General features: G+C 37.1%; 1 protein-coding gene across 5 annotated transcripts in view; it reads left to right on the top strand.

Moving 5' to 3' along the window:
* emb (exportin-1 emb) overlaps positions 1–18,151 on the top strand; it is a 376,112-nt gene that overhangs the window by 254,303 nt on the left and 103,658 nt on the right. For all 5 annotated transcript variants that reach the window (XM_067153967.2, XM_067153969.2, XM_067153968.2 and 2 more), the window contains one exon: positions 11,129–11,263. In XM_067153967.2, coding sequence (XP_067010068.2) covers positions 11,129–11,263 — 135 coding nt within the window. The remainder of the gene's footprint in view (positions 1–11,128; positions 11,264–18,151) is intronic.

The raw sequence follows: 18,151 nt of genomic DNA, 5'->3' as shown, positions 1-18,151 counted from the left end.
AGTTGTCAACTCGTTGAAAATAAAGGTTGAAATAAACGATCGCTTAATTTTAATGTTATATACTGAAATTAAGGAAGAATGTGATACACCTCAAGATATGGCAGAGGACATCACTGATTTCAGAGGATAGTTCATATTTTCTCGCGTCTAGTTAAATTTCGGAAAGGCTATTCACTTGCAAATTTTTAGCGAGAAGGTTATCCATTTCTCTACATGCTTTTCAAATATATCTTCATGATACATATACGGTTCGGTTAGGTGACGCCATTTAAAGAAGAAAACTGAAATGTTTGCCACAGAAGCCTCTGGAGTGATACCGTATTTCTCAGAATCCAAGGCGACGTTTTTTGTCTTCAGAATCTCGTATGAAAAATCAAGGGTTGTGTTGCATTCGCGGCCTAACAGTAACGAATACCACTGGCAACTACTGCAGTAATCACGCTACTTTTCACCCCCGCACGCACACACACAAAACTCGTTGACAGTAAACGATTGTCTCTTTATTATACATGGCTTGCCGCGGCGACCGGTTTTCACAGTGCCTATGTGTAACGCCACTGGATCTTGGGAAATATCGAAGAGTGATTGACATTCTATTAGCGTCTAAACAATCGTTTCTCAAATCTGCAGAATGGCATAAAAAAATGCGAGCCTTCGAATTCTTAGAAAGGCCACGGCCACTCAGTGGCAGAGTTACAATGCGTCTACTGTACCTGACGCTTAGTAAAATTAAGTTTTATAGACAGCAGGAACGTTTTTGTGATGAACATTCGTATTGTAAAGATACGTGGAACAGGTATTGGCGGCAAATTATCAATGGGTTCTCGTCGATATTATGATGCCAATTTTAAGTTAATGGTTATTAAACACTTGGAAATGTATAATAATTGTGCAGCTGCAAAGAAAATATGACATAGGCCTAACTAAAGCCAATATTTGATGTTAGCGTGAAGACAAACATAGTTAAGAAATGGGTACTGTACAAAAAGTGCATTCAGTAGTCCGCAACAAGGATGCTTTGAAGAAGTCGAAGATGAAATTGTGGGGCAAGTATACGGAAATCTGAACGGCAGTTGGCCATACCGTGGCGTATTAAACTCGTTCGTTGACCTTCAACGTCCGCGATTAGGCCTATACATCGCCTGCTGCTGAAGTTGGCCGAACCCGGCAAGCGAGACATGCGTGTAGTGGTAGCCGGTTATATCTGACACTGAGTAAAGTAACAGTTTTACAGACAGCTTATGGATCGTCGTATTGTAGAGACGCATGGAATAGGTATTGCCGGCAAATTTTCAACGGGTTCTGTTTGGTATTATGACGGCAATTTTAAGTTAGTGGTCATTTATATTTTGTGAAGCACTCTTTTATCTGTTCAACTTAACATTAAACAAAGGTGTTTTCCCAGTGGAATGGAAGAAAAGATATGTTAGTCCAGTTTTTGAAAATGGTGATAAAACTGACATAAAACAGTATAGACCAGTTACAATGTTTCTTCTCACAACAAGAACAACATTTCATTTCAGTACAAATTTAATAACAACATTCTAATTCCTGTTTCACAAGTTAATGACCTTGGTGTTTTATTCAGTTATAACCTACCATTTAATGTACATATTGAAAATATTTGTAAGAAATCATTACAAAGATAATGGTTTCATTACTAGATATTCCAGAGAATTTTCAAACTTAGCAACCAATGGATTGCTGTATGCATCTGTGGTACGCCCTATGCTAGAATACTGTACACCTGTATGGAACCCTTCTTATCAGACCTCTATCCATAGATTAGATTCAGTAAAACATAAATTTCTTCGTTTATATTCATTTAGAGCAGGATTCTCATATGAAAATGTTGATTATACAGCCCTACAACAGTCTTTAAATCTGCGTAGTCTGTCACAACGCCGTGAATTCCTGGATACACACTTCATTTTTAAATTCCTTCATTCCTTGGTGAATTGTCCACAACTCCTTGAAAAAATTAACATAACATGTACCAGACAGACGCACGAGGTTCAAGAATACATAGTCTACAAATGGGCATAGAACTAACTATGCATTCAGTGGGCCAATTGAATGAATGTCAAGATCTCTAAACAAAGTGGATATTGATATATTTAACTGCTCATTGTCAAAATTTAGAAATCACTACATAATCTCCAGAATTGACTATTACTTTCCTGTGCTTACTTGTAATATAAGCGGTGTGTATATATCTGTACATATTTTTCTATTTAAACTCCACTGAACTTTCTTTTTAGGATGTTTTGTTTTTGTTTCTTTTTCTCTATTGTTGTGTAAAATTGTATTACCGTTAATAAATATTATTACTGTTATTATTATTATTATTATTAAACCTGCGGAAATAAAGAATAATTGTACAGCCGCAAAAAAAAAAAAAAAAAAAAAAAAAAAAAAAAAAAAAAAAAGTACAATGAAAGCCAATGTTCGGTGTCTAAAAATGCATACTGTACAACGAAGGCATTCATATGATTTTACAAAGCACTTTTTGAGCCAGATTTCAATCTTTCGAAGGAAAAATTGAGGTTTGTTTTGAATTCGGAGAAATACAGTACTATAATTTTTTCGGAATGAAGTTAAACACACGCTTTAACGAAAAATAACAAACAGGTAATCCGTAGTGAGGAAATTATCCGAGGAAACACAAGTTTTGAACAAACTGATTGCCATTTCATACCGATTTTAACCCTTTCCCGCCCGCATTTTCACTCCGCTTATCCCCAGGTTTCAACCTATTATTTAGCAAAAACTGAAACAGACCGTATTGTTTCAGAAAAAGTTAAATACAGTAAAAACTATTGGTCACAATGAATTCAAAGTTTCAATAACATTAGAAAATATACCATCACATCCATTTCTCTGTTTATTGAGTCATAATATGTTCCCCCCCCCCACTCCTCGTGATACTCGACACAGAGACAGTCTGCATTTGTCACATTCCCATGTTGTCTGAATCCCTCAAAACCAATAATCACGTGATTTTGGAAGTGGAATGATGCCCATGTATATAAGATTTTATTTCATCTTGGCAAGGGTCTTCCTATTCTGTTTTTATCTTACCGGAATGCGACTGTTTGAAGGCTGCATTGTTATATGCGCAATAGGCTATGTCACTGAATAGTTTTTCTCCTCCTAACATACGTAAAAACAATCTCTTCCCCCTAATACTCTTTCCGAATTGTGCGCAGGTTCAACATCATCCATTTAATCATTCGGAGCAACGAAACGTAATATTTGTGTTACCTGAATTGCCGTGGCATCGCCATCAGGTCCGATTTATCGATATTAGTTTTCATTCATATCACTTTTATCACTAAAATTATCTTCGTTGATACATTATTCACTCATTAAAAATTCACCTGCTCCCCTACTCAAGGATTCTGTGTCACTTTTTTCGCCCATATTCAGCTCAGTTTCAATATACGCGATATTCAATCCCGCCATGTTTACGGACGAAACAGCTGACCCGCGCTCGCGGAAGTTCAAGACCATTGCCTAGGCAACGTCAAGACAGATTATCTCTCTTCCTTTATTCCCTAAGACTTGTAGATTGCACTGCGTGTTCATAAATGCCTTATAAACACTTCACTGATGAGAAAAATAAAAAACTATCGCACAGATCGCAGACGAATGCAGATAATGCAGCCGGGCGCTTTCGGGCGCTAAGGACCGGAAGGCTAAATGAACAGTCGGGCGCTAAGGGCCGGAAAGGGTTAATGTGTACGGGTTTTTTTTCCGACTTTCGTACAAAAAGGAGAACAATAAAACTTTGATTTCCACCTGTTCAATACATTAAAAGCAATTATAAAATTAGGATCTCATCCTTATTTCATTGCTTAATTGTTAAAACATTTCATTCATATTTTGAACATCTTCAGCTATAAATGTTGTTACAAGGTTAAATTGATAACATTGTTCTAGGACTTACACTTATGGTTTGCCATTAACAAACTTATCCATAACAAACTTTAAAAAACCTCTTAAATATAAAGCGCTTATATATTACGTCGTCTTATTGAAAATAATATGACTATTTATTGAGTTTGAAAGTTTAAAACCTTATTCTAATATTTAAAATACAATGCCATTAGTTAGTCTCTGTATAAATATATTTACAATCTGTTAAATTGCTGAATGTCTTAAAATTATTTGTTGTATACACATTAAAACATTTTGTTACAACTGGACGTAAACTTTTTCACATTTTGAACCATACGGAATTGAAATCTTAATAAGCTTTCAAAACAGCTGAATTTAGGCGTGATTTATTCATTCGTCCATAAAATTGACAAAACTGATGTGCATTGTTGATTATAGGTTATGAGTTTTGTCCCACTTTAAATATTTAACGTTGAGTTTTGTCGAATTCACAAATTGCTTGTAGTCTTAACCAGTGTAGGGCAATCTTATAGACGTAAGCAGGGACTCAGTCAAATGGTGACAGATAAGCTTTGGTGATATGCAAATGGTAATTTCATCCAAATTTATGCAAGGAAGTTTGTTGACATATCTGTAACGGGAAAATTTTTCGGTAAGAATATGCTAAATGGTTTAAAAGTTGAAGAAATTAACTTTGAAGGATCAGCACTTACCCCTTTACTCCTGCCTCCATTTACGCTAGTGCACTCAGCTGTTTGACGACTGCTTGTCATTCTATTTGCGCTCCTCTTGTTTTGTGTGTGTTTCCTTGTCTGCGGGGCATTGGGAGGGGAGGTAACAGAGGGCGGCGTTCTAGTGAATGACGTGATTCGTCGAGGGGAATGTTCAGTAGTTGTGGGGTTTGTTTTTTTGCTTTACGTCGCACCGACACAGATATGTCATTTGGCGACGATGGGATAGGAAAGGTCTAGGAATGGAAAGGAAGCGGCCGGGGCCTTAATTAAGGTACAGCCCCAGCATTCGCCTGGTGTGAAAATGGGAAACCACGGAAAACCATCTTCAGGGCTGCCGACAGTGGGGTTCGAACCCACTATCTCCTGATTACTGGATACTGGCCGCACTTAAGCGACTGCAGTTTGCGAGCTCTGTCAATAGTTGTGTAGTTGGGGGGTTGTGTATTCGTAGATTGCCTCTTGTTATTATTCTGGATAAAATTGCTTGTAAATTTTGTGCTCTCGAGTTTGAATATTTGTATTAATTTCGGTATTTGTTCTATTAATGGTTTTTTTTCTTTCTGTTTAGTCATGCAGGTTTTTATCTCTATTGAAGTGTTGGCCTAGGTAGATATGTATATTCTCCAGCTCATTCATTAATTTTCCTTTGTCTACCTTTCTGATTATTTTAAAATCTTCTTCTATTGTAGTAAAATAGTGTCCTTATTCTTGCATATGATTACCCCATAGCAGAAAATTTCTTATGTTTAGCAGCATTTACATGTTCTAAATATCTGATTATAAAACTTCTGCCAGTTTGGCTAACGTAAGAAAAACCAAAATCTGAGCAAATCAGCTTATAGATTCTTGAATTTGGTTCTTGTTGTTGCGTGAATTTACACTATTATGGTTGAAAAATATATTTCTATTTGTATTTTGTGTTCTAAATGCAATATTAATTTGCCGTTTTTTGATCAGATTCGTGATTTGATATACTGCTGGGTTGGTGAATGTAAAGGTTCGAATTTTGGTTTATCAGTTTTGATCGGAATAAGGTTAGTGGACAGTTTCGATTTCACTCTATTAATAATTTTGTTAACATCTATTTCATAACCATTGACAGAAGCTAAGCCTTTATAAATTCAATTTCTTTCTTTAAACTATTATCAGAGTGTGGCATTTTGAAGGCTCTGTATATCACTCTAAAAAAAGGTTTGTTTCTGAGATTTTGGGTGTAGGGAATCTTTTTTGATAGCTATTGGAATTAAGATGGCCTTCTATAAATCTGAAAGTCAAATTTATTTTCTGTTCGTGTTACTGTAATATCTAAAAAGTTGAATGATTATTTTCTTCCTCTTCAGTCAATTTTACTCTTTGGTCTAGGTTATTTAAGAAGTTATATTATCACTGTCATTAAGTTTACTATGTATTATATCAGAGGTATCATCTACATATCTCAACCATAAACATAGTCCTTTTATGCTTGTTTTTATTTTGCTGTGCTCTAGATGATCCTTGTAAATATTGGCTAAAATTCCAGATGTGGGGTCTCCCTTCCGCAAGCACATCTGTTTCAACAATAAAATTTATAATGTGAAATAATTGTTGTTTAAAACAAAATTTAATAGATTTATGAACTCTTCTATTTTGCATGTACTTAATGGAGAATATGAAGATAGTCTGTTGCAATTTCATATGAAAATGGGGTATAATGACAATCCGCTATAGCGAGTACATTTTTCGCTGTTATGAATTCTCACTATAACGGACTTCTACTGTACCTATTAGAGAATGATAGGAATATTACAGAAGGGTTTGAAACGTACTTTCAGTCTGTATATTCCCAAGATAGAGCTCAGTATAACATTCCAAAGGTTCCATCAGGAACCACTGGCAATATCCACATTGACATCATTACTGTAGATGAAGTTGAACTAGCGTTAAAAAAGCTTAAGTCAAAGTCTTCCGCGGGACCAGATCAGATACCACCGTATGTTATAAAAGGTTGCAAAGATGTACTGAAATATCCTCTCCTCTTCATTTATAACTTAATTCTCAAAGCATCCGTATTTCCCACAGTATGGGAACTGTCCCGAATATGTCCTGTGTTTGAATTGGGTAATCCAATGTTAATAAGAAACTACCGACCAATATCAAGTATTTCAGCTATAGCCAAGGTTTTTGTCCGAGTTTATATTGTCATAGGCTCACAGTCTATACAAGACCTTTAATACAGGGCGAGTTGGCCATGCGGTCAGGGGCACGCGGCTGTGAGCTTGCATGTGGGAGATAGTGGGCTCGAATCCCACTATCGATAGCCCTGAAAATGGTTTTCCGTGGTTTCCCATTCTCACACCAGGCAAATGCTGGGGCTGTACCTTAAGACCACGGTCGCTTCCTTCCAACTCCTAGGCCTGTCCTATCCCATTGTCGCCATAAAATCTATCTGTGTCGGTGCAACGTAAAGCAAGTAGCAAAAAAAGATCTTTAATATCAGAACAGCAACATATATTTATTTCAGGACGATCTACAGTAACACATCTCATAAATTTTACGCAATCAATATCCACAGAACTTGATAAAGGTGGCCAGATAGATGCAATATTTACTGATTTCAAAAAGGCCTTTGACAAAATTGACCATGACAAACTCCTAAAAAATTAAATATACTTGGATTTTCTTACCCACTACTATGTCTTTTTAGCTCCTACCTAAGAGATTGAAAGCAGTATGTAATTTATCAAAGAAACTCATCCAGAGAATACCCTGTGAATTCAAGAATAGTCCAGGGTTCTAATCTAGGGCCGTGGTTGTTCCTGGCGCTAATCAATGACTTACCTGAACAAATAAAATTCTCGGACTCTCTCTTATATGCCGATGACTTTATTCAAATCCATTGTCACCATTAATGACTGTGAACTTCTGCAGGCTTACGTAAGTAATTTACTACAATGGACGACTGAAAATCAATTATATCTAAATGTAGAGAAATGTGTATTTAAGTCATTTACCCAAAATAAAACATGTATTTCCTTTAACTATAAACTAGGTTACGATGACCTGAAACCAGTAAATGAGTTCAAAGACCTCGGATATTATTAGACAGACAACTCGCCTTCACCCCACATATACAGAAGGTAGTTGCTGAGTCATACAGGACATTAGGATTTGTGATGAGGAATATCAAAGTCTTTAAACTCTAAAAACCTGTATACACATCTACAGCTCTCTTGTCAGGCCCAAAGTGGAATACCCAAGCTTTATATAGAATCCATCAAACAAAATATATATTGCACAGATCAAAAAAGTCCAAAAGAGATATTTAAAATACTTACATTTAAAAAAAACCGGTAATTATCCACACAGCATACAACGAACTTCTCCTAAATTTTTGAAATAGAAAGCTTGAAACTGAGGAGGCAAAAGGATTACATGAAGTTTCTGGACAAAACTCTAAATTCTGTTATTGACAACACTGTCTTTGAGTTTTCACATCCCCCACTTTAATGCGAGGACAAATGTAACTTTTCATAATAAAAAAGTCAGAACAACCGCTCAAACAAATTCCCCGCTTTACAGGTTATGTAATGTCTACAACAGTGCAGTTCAGAAAAATAATTCTTTAGACTTCTGTGTACCTCTAGACCTGTTTTTACAACAATTCACCATCTCCGAGAAAACTGTAATTTGTAATGCTGAATTGAACCACAAAAATGTATTATAAACATTCTACATTAAGCCCTATCCCATAAATGTAATTATAAGTGTTAGAATTAGAAGAAAACAATAGTTTAGATGTGAAATTATGATATTTTATCTTTTATTTTACTCTTTCTGGTAAAGATAAAATCAGATTAGATGCTCCTTTCTCATTCCAAATGCAGTGAAACTTCGGAATGCGAGTAACTTGGTCTACGAGTATTTTGCAAGACGAGCAAACATTTTAAATAAATTCTAACTTGATAAGCGAGTGAGGTTCTGGAATACGAGCATCATGTGTGCATACGTTTTCCTTTCCCCTGTGCCTTTGTTGAATGGATGAACGAAGTCTTTGGTCCGGTAGTGAAGAAATACCTCTCAGAAAATAATCTGCTGCTCAAAGTCTTGGTGGTTATGGACAATGCTCCTGCTCATCCTCCAGGCCTTCAGGCCTGGAGGACGACTTACTGGAGGAATTGAAGTTTGTTAAGGTTAAGCTGCTTCTTCCCAACACTACTCCACTACTCCAGCCTATGGATCAGAAAGTCATTTCGAAGTTCAAGAAGCTATACACCAAAGCACTATTTCAACGATGCTTCGAAGTCACCGAAGGAACAAACCTTACCATCCGAGAGGTTGGGAGAAATCATTTCCCCATCGTGCACTGCCCGAAGATCATCAATAAAGCTTGGGATGGAGTCACCAAGAGAACTCTCGCTTCCGCTTCGGGAAAGCTGTGGCCTGACTGTGTTCATGGACGTGACTTTGAGGGGATTGTTGGTGACAATGAGCTGCCCATTGTCGGTGATATTGTGTCCTTAGGGAAGACTATGGAGCTGGAGATGAATGACGTGGACATTCAAGAGCTGGTGGAAGAACATAGTCAGGAACTGACCACCAACGAACTGATGGACCTACATCGCGAACAACAGGAGGAGGTTATGGAGATCTCGTCCGGGGAAGAGGAGGAGGAAAAGTCAATGGAATCTCTCACTCCAACTGAGATTCGGGAGAAGTGCAAAATGTGGGAAACGGTGCAAAATTTTGTACAAAAACACCACCCGAATAAGGCTGTAGCAGTGCGAGCGATGAATCTGTTCAATGACCGGGCGAGTTGGCCGTGCGCGTAGAGGCGCGCGGCTTTGAGCTTGCATCCGGGAGATAGTAGGTTCGAATCCCACTATCGGCAGCCCTGAAGATGGTTTTCCGTGGTTTCCCATTTTCACACCAGGCAAATGCTGGGGCTGTACCTTAATTAAGGCCACGGCCGCTTCCTTCCAACTCCTAGGCCTTTCCCATCCCATCGTCGCCATAAATCTGTTCAATGAAAATGCAATGTCACGTTTTCGTGAAATCCTCAAAAAAAAGAGGCAATAGCAAAAGTCATTAGACAGGTTCCTCATAGGTTACATGAAAAGAACAATTCCAGTGAGCCAAAAGATAACAGTGATTCCGTTAGTGAAATTCATGCTTTACAGTAACTCTTCTCGTGCCATCTCGTCTCCCACACACCAACAATGATTCTATTGTAAGGAAAAGTGCACTTTAATTTGTTTTACGTTATATATTGTTTTAGAAATGGTATGGGAATAAATACTTTTGTGTTGTGGACGAATCATCCGCGTTTCAATTGTTTCATATGGGAAAACTTGCTTTGATATACGAGTGCTTTGGATTACAAGCATGTTGCCGGAACGAATTATGCTCGCAATCCAAGGTTCCACTGTATAATATTAGAATGGTTCAGATATTAGGTTATTAGACTAGTTTAGATACGAAATTATGTTTATATCTACTTGTTTCTTGTAAGGATTAGATATGTAACATTATTTCTTTCTCAGTGTAAATATACCCATTATTAGAATAGTTGAGATATTAGGTTATTAGTCTGATTGAAACATTTAAAAAAACACATGTAAACATTTGCCACTGTAATTGGGATTAGAAATCCTGTAGTGCGCAATAAATAAACAAATTAAATAAATAAATAAATAAATAAATAAATAAATAAATCTATATAAAATTGGTCACGTTTTACGTATACCATCTACCAGGTTTGAGTGAAATTTAGATCATATCCTATGCAACACCATGCGAAGAGTGCAGGTTGCCCGTTTTAAAGACGGCTGTCTTAGTTATGTCAAAAGTAGTAAACAAGCAATATGCACCCTTTGACCTAGGCAACATCATGGAGAGAGTAGAAAGTTTGTCTTCATCGTTATTTCAATGAGAGCGATGGTAAATTGAAATATAAGATGTGGCACTTACTGCAAGATTGTAAACAAATAAATCAAGTACCCTTCTTTTTAGTATTATAGTTAAAACAGGATGGTTCCCACTTAGGGCACAACATTTATAACAATACTAACACGTAATTATAATCCAAAACAATGTCAAAATCACTTCCCTGAAAGCATAAATGAAGCGTAATTATTGCAGACAAATTAATGTTTTGCGCACCAAATCTATACATGGACTTATTGCATGGAGTCTTTGAATATGTTACATCTGGTTGAATTATATGTTGTTCATTGATGTTTCAATGATGTGCAAGTTAACGAGATCTCGTATTTAAAATAAAAATATACCCCCCCCATCTTTTCCGGTGCCCTAATGACTGTATTACTGAATTTATCATCGTTCTAATTTGATTCTGATTTGTTTGCAATTTTTCCTCCAGATATGTTACAAGAGACTTCACTCACGTTGCTGATTTACAAACCTGTCTACATAGGCCTATATATCACTTTCTATTAGGGTTTGTAAGAATATGTTAGTAATTCTTCTTGAGATGTTTCATCATTGCTTTATTGCAGGTCCATACTTTCTATGAAGCTGTGGGGTATATGATCAGTGCTCAAGTGGATCAAGTCGCTCAAGATATTCTGATTGAGAAATACATGATGTTACCCAATCAGGTGTGGGATGATATCATTAGCCAGGCTTCCAAGGTAAGAATAGAGATGTTATTGACTATATATTACATATATACATCATTATAGACCATTATGTCTTTCAGCATTCAGTCTGCAAACCTCTGTGAATTTACTAAATATCACCACAATTCTCTATTTGCAAGTAGTGCTGTGGCTTCATTAAGTTCTATACCTCTTATGTTTAAATCGTTAGAAACTGAGTCTAACCATCGCCGTCTTGGCCTCCCTCTACTTCTCTTACCCTCCAAAACAGAGTCCATTACTCTCCTAGATAACATCCTCCATTCGCATCACATGACCCCACCACCGAAGTCGATTTATGCTTACAGCTTCATCCATGTTCATTCCTAACTTAGCCTTTATCGCCTCATTCCAAGTACCCTCCTGCCATTGTTCTCGCTACTTTCATGTCTGTTACTTTTAACTTATGAGTGAGATATCCTGAGTCCACCCAGCTTTCACTCCCGTAAAGCAAAGTTGGTTTAAAAACAGACCGATATAAAGATAGTTTTGTCCGGGAGCTGACTTCCTTCTTACAGAATACACTACCTGTTCCAGATTTGTATCACCAATCTGACATTTAGTTCTCTTGGATTTCTTAGCTACAGACATCAGTTAACTCTTTGAAAGGCTAATTTTTGATACCATATTCATTGCACCTATTTTCAAGTTCCAAGATATTAGACTGCAGGCTTTCGGCACAATCTGCCATTAAGATCAAGTCGTCAGCATTAGGCCAGACTGCTTACTCAGACGTGCCAAGTCTCCCGATTTGAGCGGGAGACTCACGATTTTTCATCGTTCCTCCCGATCGCCGTGTCCGATCTCCCGATTTTCAGAGCGATATCCGTAATTTTCGTATTCTTTTAAACTCTCGCGGATTTCCGCGTTCTATCGATATATGGCTGAGTATGGCTGGTCGATAGTAGTTCTAATGATGATACCAGATGGCAGTACGGTGCACGGTAGCCAGTCATGTGCTGTTCTTTGGTCTATAATACAGTCATTCTCTTTGCAAGCGAGTCAAGCGAGTAACATTCTCTTTGGAGTAACTTAACCTCAGAAACATAGTCGTTCTACCTGGGGCAAGACCTGCAGAAGTGCTCGTGTTGTGCCTTAATATTTGTTTTGGCCAAAATGTCAAAAAAAGAAATATGATGCAGTGTTTAAAAGTGCTTATAGGGAAGAATTTCTGTGTTTGAGTGAATCCAGAAGGGACCAACGTTCACATTCTGTACTATATGTAGGTGTGATTTTTCAGTTGCACATGGCGGGAAATGCGATATACTCAAGCACGTGCAAACGAAAAAACATAAGGAGAGTGTTCAGTGTGTAGAAAGAAACCAGAAACTGAACTTTTTATGTAAAAACCAAGATGTAAATCCTGTGACGAATGCTGAGGCATTATTTACGTCTTTTATAGTAGAATATAACCTGCCTGTAAATTGTGCCAATCGCGTGCGACCTTTGTCTCGCAAAATGTTTCCTGATTTGGAAATCGGTAAACGATATGGGTGTGCTAGAACGAAAACAGCGGCTATCATTGCAGAAATGTGCATGGAAGAAAGGGCGAAAATTGTATCACATATGCAGGAGAATGTATTTTCTGTTGCTATTGATGGTAGCAAGAAAAGCGACTTGAAGATACAGTCCCATTGTTGTAACGTGAAATTCAGAGTTGTCTACTCGCTGTGCCTAATTTAGAAGGGGATGCTACTGGAGCTAACATTGCCAATCTTTTGCTCTCAACTTTTCGGGAATTCTGCATTCCATTAAAATACTACCTAGCTCTTGGTGCTGATAACACTAGCCTGCAAAATAAAACTTTTTTTGTGCGGTAAAAACAAAACTAGGTGGGTTTTATGAATTTCTTAACGCAGAATTCAAGAAAAAAAATTAGTTTTGGTGAATCACGCCTGGTTTGGTGGTAATTTTACAAAATATTATTTTGTTCTTACGTAAAATTGTTGATACTTAGTATTGATTAAATTTCATGTATTAATGTAAATTTCAGCTTGCAAAACGTAATCATATTTTTCATGCATTGAATACACATAAATGCTGCTTTGTAAGCAAGTAGATAGTGTGTATTATACTTTTAATGTATATTGAAATTCGTGAAACTGAAGCATAAAGCGCCTATTTAGTTTCGACTGTACACTTGCTTTTAAATTAATAAAACCGTACCTTGAATAAAAATTACATGGTTAAACATACATAGTTTTGTTACTTACATTATGTGCAGGTTAGATTCGCACCTCCGTCTTTTCCCCTTTTCCATGGAATTTCCGGGTTTTTGAAGTTCTTGAATGATCTCTAGAAGGGTCGTCTCGTGCAATCGACCAACAGTAATTGGCCATCATATTCACATCCCAACGTTCCTGATAGCGTCGTTCTGCATCTTTGAGATCCTGGTGAAACCTTTCACCTTGTACTTCACTGACAGCTCCTAAATTTAGAGGGAAATGTGCGAAGCTAAGAAATTAAGCTTAAGGCTCCTATTACAACAGAGTTCCTTAAACTTTACCAACATTTTTCTTACAATTTCTTTTTATCGAGTGTCCTTAATGTTGCCAAGAAATTTAGTCACTACATCTTTGAATGCGTTCCATGCCTCTTTCTCAATTTTGGTCATCGTGTCTGTGAAAATTTTATCCTTCATCTGTTTACAAATCTGTGGTCCATCAAATGCGCCTTCTTTGATTTTTGCATCTAATAATGAAGGAAATTTAGTGTATAAATATTGGAAGCATAGGCTACTTTTATCTAATGCCTCGACATACAGTTTCATCAATCCAAATTTGATGTGCAAGGGTGGAAGTAGAATTTTTTCACGGTCAATATGACTTACATTCAAGACATTTTTGGATTCTGGTTGTAGTTGTTCCCTTTCTGTCCAATTCACTGTATCCCAATGTTTATCCTGTGCCCTGCTATCCCATTCGCATAGGAAAGAGGGAAATTTTATATAGCCTTTTTGTTGTCCCAGCAACAATCCAATGATCTTCAAATCGCTGCAAATTTGGCACCCATGCTCATGATATTTAATTTTTTCAAGCACCAACTTTAAGGTCTCGTATGTTTCAGACATTTTTTGTGGAGTGTGCAAGTGGACGGATGCCAGAACATTTGGATTATGAAGCAAAACAGCCTTTAAACTTATTTTGGAAGAGTCAGTGAAAACACGCCAGTTACTAGGATCATACTCTTTCTCTCCCAATCGACGTAGAAGATTTGAAACATCCGTACAAAATAAAAGTTCATCTTTTTGAGTATAATACTTTCGGACTGTTATCTTTGAAAGGAAACTGCTTTATCAGTCCATCATAAACATTGCATAAGGGCTGGGGCTTTTAACACGTCTGATTATTCAAGTGGTCTAAGATGAAAGACAAACTCTCAACTGTCTTATCTTCAATCCTACATACCTCGCAGTCTATTGCGTATCTGGGGGAGTTTGTTATGAATTTACCAGGAAATTCCCAACTACAAAATGAAAATTTAGACAGCAATAAACCTATAATAAAATGCAAATAATAACAAATCAAATCACATAATTGTATTCTTAAAAAAGTTGCGCGAGAACATCTCTCAACATTACATCTTACGAATTCATGCAGATACTAAAACACCGAATTGCGTCAAAACTAGACGTGATAGGAAAAAAATAGCATCATTTTCGGAATCAGGGCAGCGATTTCCATAAGAATTACATATTTTCTATTTTACCGCAAAATCATGTTGGCTAGTGTAATGCTCCAATAATGGTAGGATTAAAGAATGGTGTGGCAGGATGTTTGAAGCGGGAAAATAGTAACGTGATCATCGTAGGCTGCTCTTGTCACCTAATTAATCTTGCTGCCGAGAAGAGTGCGGCATGCTTGCCCGTAAATGTAGATGAAAGTATAATTGATATATTTTATTATCTGGAAAGGTGTGCAAAGAGGAAAGAAAAGTTCAGAGAATTTCAGACTTTACACAACACAGAGATCAGGAAAATTCTGAAGCATGTGCCTACTCGATGGTTATCACTAAGAAGGTGTTTAGATAGGATTTTGCTTCAGTGGGACCCTTTGGTTACATTATTCAGGAGCGAAATTGTGAGTAAGGATTCTCAGATGGGAACTTTGAAGACTTACAAAATTACTAAGCACAGTTTAAGTGCAGATGTGTCTTGTTTGTCTGAAAACGTTAAGGATTGTCATAACATTTCACCTCACTCCTCAGTTAAAAGGAAAACCCAGTTATCAGTTTCATTTAAAGAAATGAAACTACTAATGACACTAAGAGCCATGCATCGTCATGTGAAGAACGACTTTTCATGTTCCTTTCATCAAATTTACATAAATCTTTTTGCCTTATTCTCTCAAGTTTTATGGATATCTTTGAGAATCCAAATGTAGCTCTTCAGTGAAGTGTGCTGCACATCCACTTATTGGGATCAGTTTTGGGGGAATTATTGAAGAATGTGATGGCAAGTTTTGTGAAACCAGACGTTATTAAAAGATCCTCCTCTCCTTGATGTAGATTATCATACTCCAGCAAATTAAAAGGATGATTGTGATCTGATGATAGAGAACTCTGCGTTTGTTTTAGTGAACACCTTGAAGTCTGAGGAAAAGTGCATATACTTTGTCTGTTAGAAAGTGTTCTCTTCATCGTGTGACTACATGGTATATAAATTTCCATTCAAAGATGTTTTAATTAATGCAGAATTTGCAAATATTTGTGCTATAAGTAAGGCATCATTTTCTAGCCTTAGATTTTTCATAAACAAATGTCCGAACATTTTGACTAGTGAAACGGAACATTTGGATAAAGAAACTGATATTCTGCACTCCCAGTTCTGTAACTTTCAGCTCGAAGAAACAGACCTGGCAAAAGGAAGAATTGATGTTCAATGGGCATTGGTAGGTCAGATGAAATCCGCTGATGGTGTACTTAAATATGACAGAGTCTCTAAGGTGATGCTTGCTATTTTATCAATTCCACATAGCAAAGCAGAATGTGAAAGAATTTTTAGCAGAGTCACAAAGACAAAAACACAGTTCAGATCCTTGCTGTCTGAACAAACTTTGGAGAAACTTTTAACCTTAAAATCAGTTCAGCAAGGCAAGTGCTTTGAGCAAAAATTTAGTTCCGAGTTTCTGAAGAAGGCTGAGTAAGCTACTGGTGTGTTGAACAACAATTAGTCGTAATGTGATCACCATGTTGAAGGATGAGAAGTCACATGTTCTTACAGTTCAGGTATGTCCAGTATTTAGTATTTCACATGTAAATGATGGAAAATATATATATGGGCAAATAGAATTGTTAATGTATTGAATTATAATGAATTTGTACATGTTCTGCCATCAGTGATGTGTCTTAATACGTCGCGATTCGCTGCGAAATTTCTCCTGATTTTTCAATTTGGAAAGTTGGCATGTCTGCTTACTGTACTTACACCTAACTGAATCCCTTCCTGCCACTTCATAACTTTCAGCTCATGATCCATGTAAGCTATGAACAACAAAGGTAAACGATTACAACCTTGTCTAACCCCTGTAAGTACCCTGAACCAAGAACACATTCTACCATCAATTCTCATTGCAGCCCATTTGTCAACATAAATGCTTTTGATTGATCTTAATAATCTACACTTAATCCCATAATCCCCCAGTATGGAAAACTTCTTTCCTCTCGCTACTCTGTCATATTCTTTCTCTAGAACTACGAAACATTCCTATTCCTCTCGTAGCATTTTCCAATTACCTGGCACATGCTGAAAATCTGATCCTGAAACCACACTGGTTTTCATCCAACTTCCTCTCAACCACTGATCGCGCCCTCCTTTCCACGATGCCAGTGAATACTTTGCCTGGTATACTGATCAATGAGATACCTCGATACGGTAGAACCTCGATAATTCAAAATCTCACCTAATTCGAAGCAGCTCTCATTCCCAGAAACATGAAGTATGGTTTTCCATGTTAATCGTTTAATTCGAAATACGGATAATTTGTAATTCGAAGAACAATGTTGGCCCCATTGCCAAAATTCAGACTTTTAATTCGAAACTCCTTTACATTTTGAGAAAAAAAAAAGTATTTTACAGAGTAATTTAAATTCAAAATTTCTCCGTGTCATAAAAGAACGCATCTTCCGGAACGTGAAAGGGTAACTTTGCGCACTTTCACCTACTTTGGTGTGTCTACAGTGTGGTTCATATCTTTTATGTTCGAGCGGAATCGTAATTATTTTGTATTTGGCGTTTTTAGGAACGCCACAATATCACGTAGCAGGCAGTGTGTGGAGAGGTAGAATCCGCGAACACTGGCGATGTCGACAGTTGGCGAAAAAGCGTGGCTTATAGCCTATAATCAATTCGTACGCACCAAACAATAGTGTCAATGCCGATGAAACTGTATTGTTCGTTTATTTTTTAAAATGCTGAGGCCAAGCGGACTTACGGTTTTTTAAAGGAGAGAATTGCTAGGCGGCAAATGTACTGTTTTGCTATGCAGAGCACACTGCACACGAAAGCGAGAGACTTCCTTCCCCTGTCATAGGAAAGTTCGAAAAGCCATGATGTTTTAAGGGCATCGGATACATTCTGTGCAAGCACAAGGCATCTAAAATGCATACAGTACTGTAATCCAATGAATAAAGCACTTGCGCAGGAGAGCCATTATAGATTTCTCTTCGTCTTTGAATAATGTTTTCGGGCCGATGACCTTCGATGTTAGGCCCCTTTAACCAACAAGCATCATCATCAATAATGTTTTCTTTCCTTTGATTTCATTGCGTGAGGTTATGTTTGCCAGTAAGTTATATTAGTGCATTATTGGAATACTGTAAATGCACTTTGTTGGATACATTTTGGAAATAGTTTTTTCCATGACATTTGAGAGATTTATACTG

The sequence above is a fragment of the Anabrus simplex genome, chromosome 9 (genome assembly GCF_040414725.1).
Source record: "Anabrus simplex isolate iqAnaSimp1 chromosome 9, ASM4041472v1, whole genome shotgun sequence".
NCBI lineage: Eukaryota > Metazoa > Arthropoda > Insecta > Orthoptera > Tettigoniidae > Anabrus > Anabrus simplex.
This window is presented reverse-complemented; position numbering and strand designations above follow the sequence as displayed.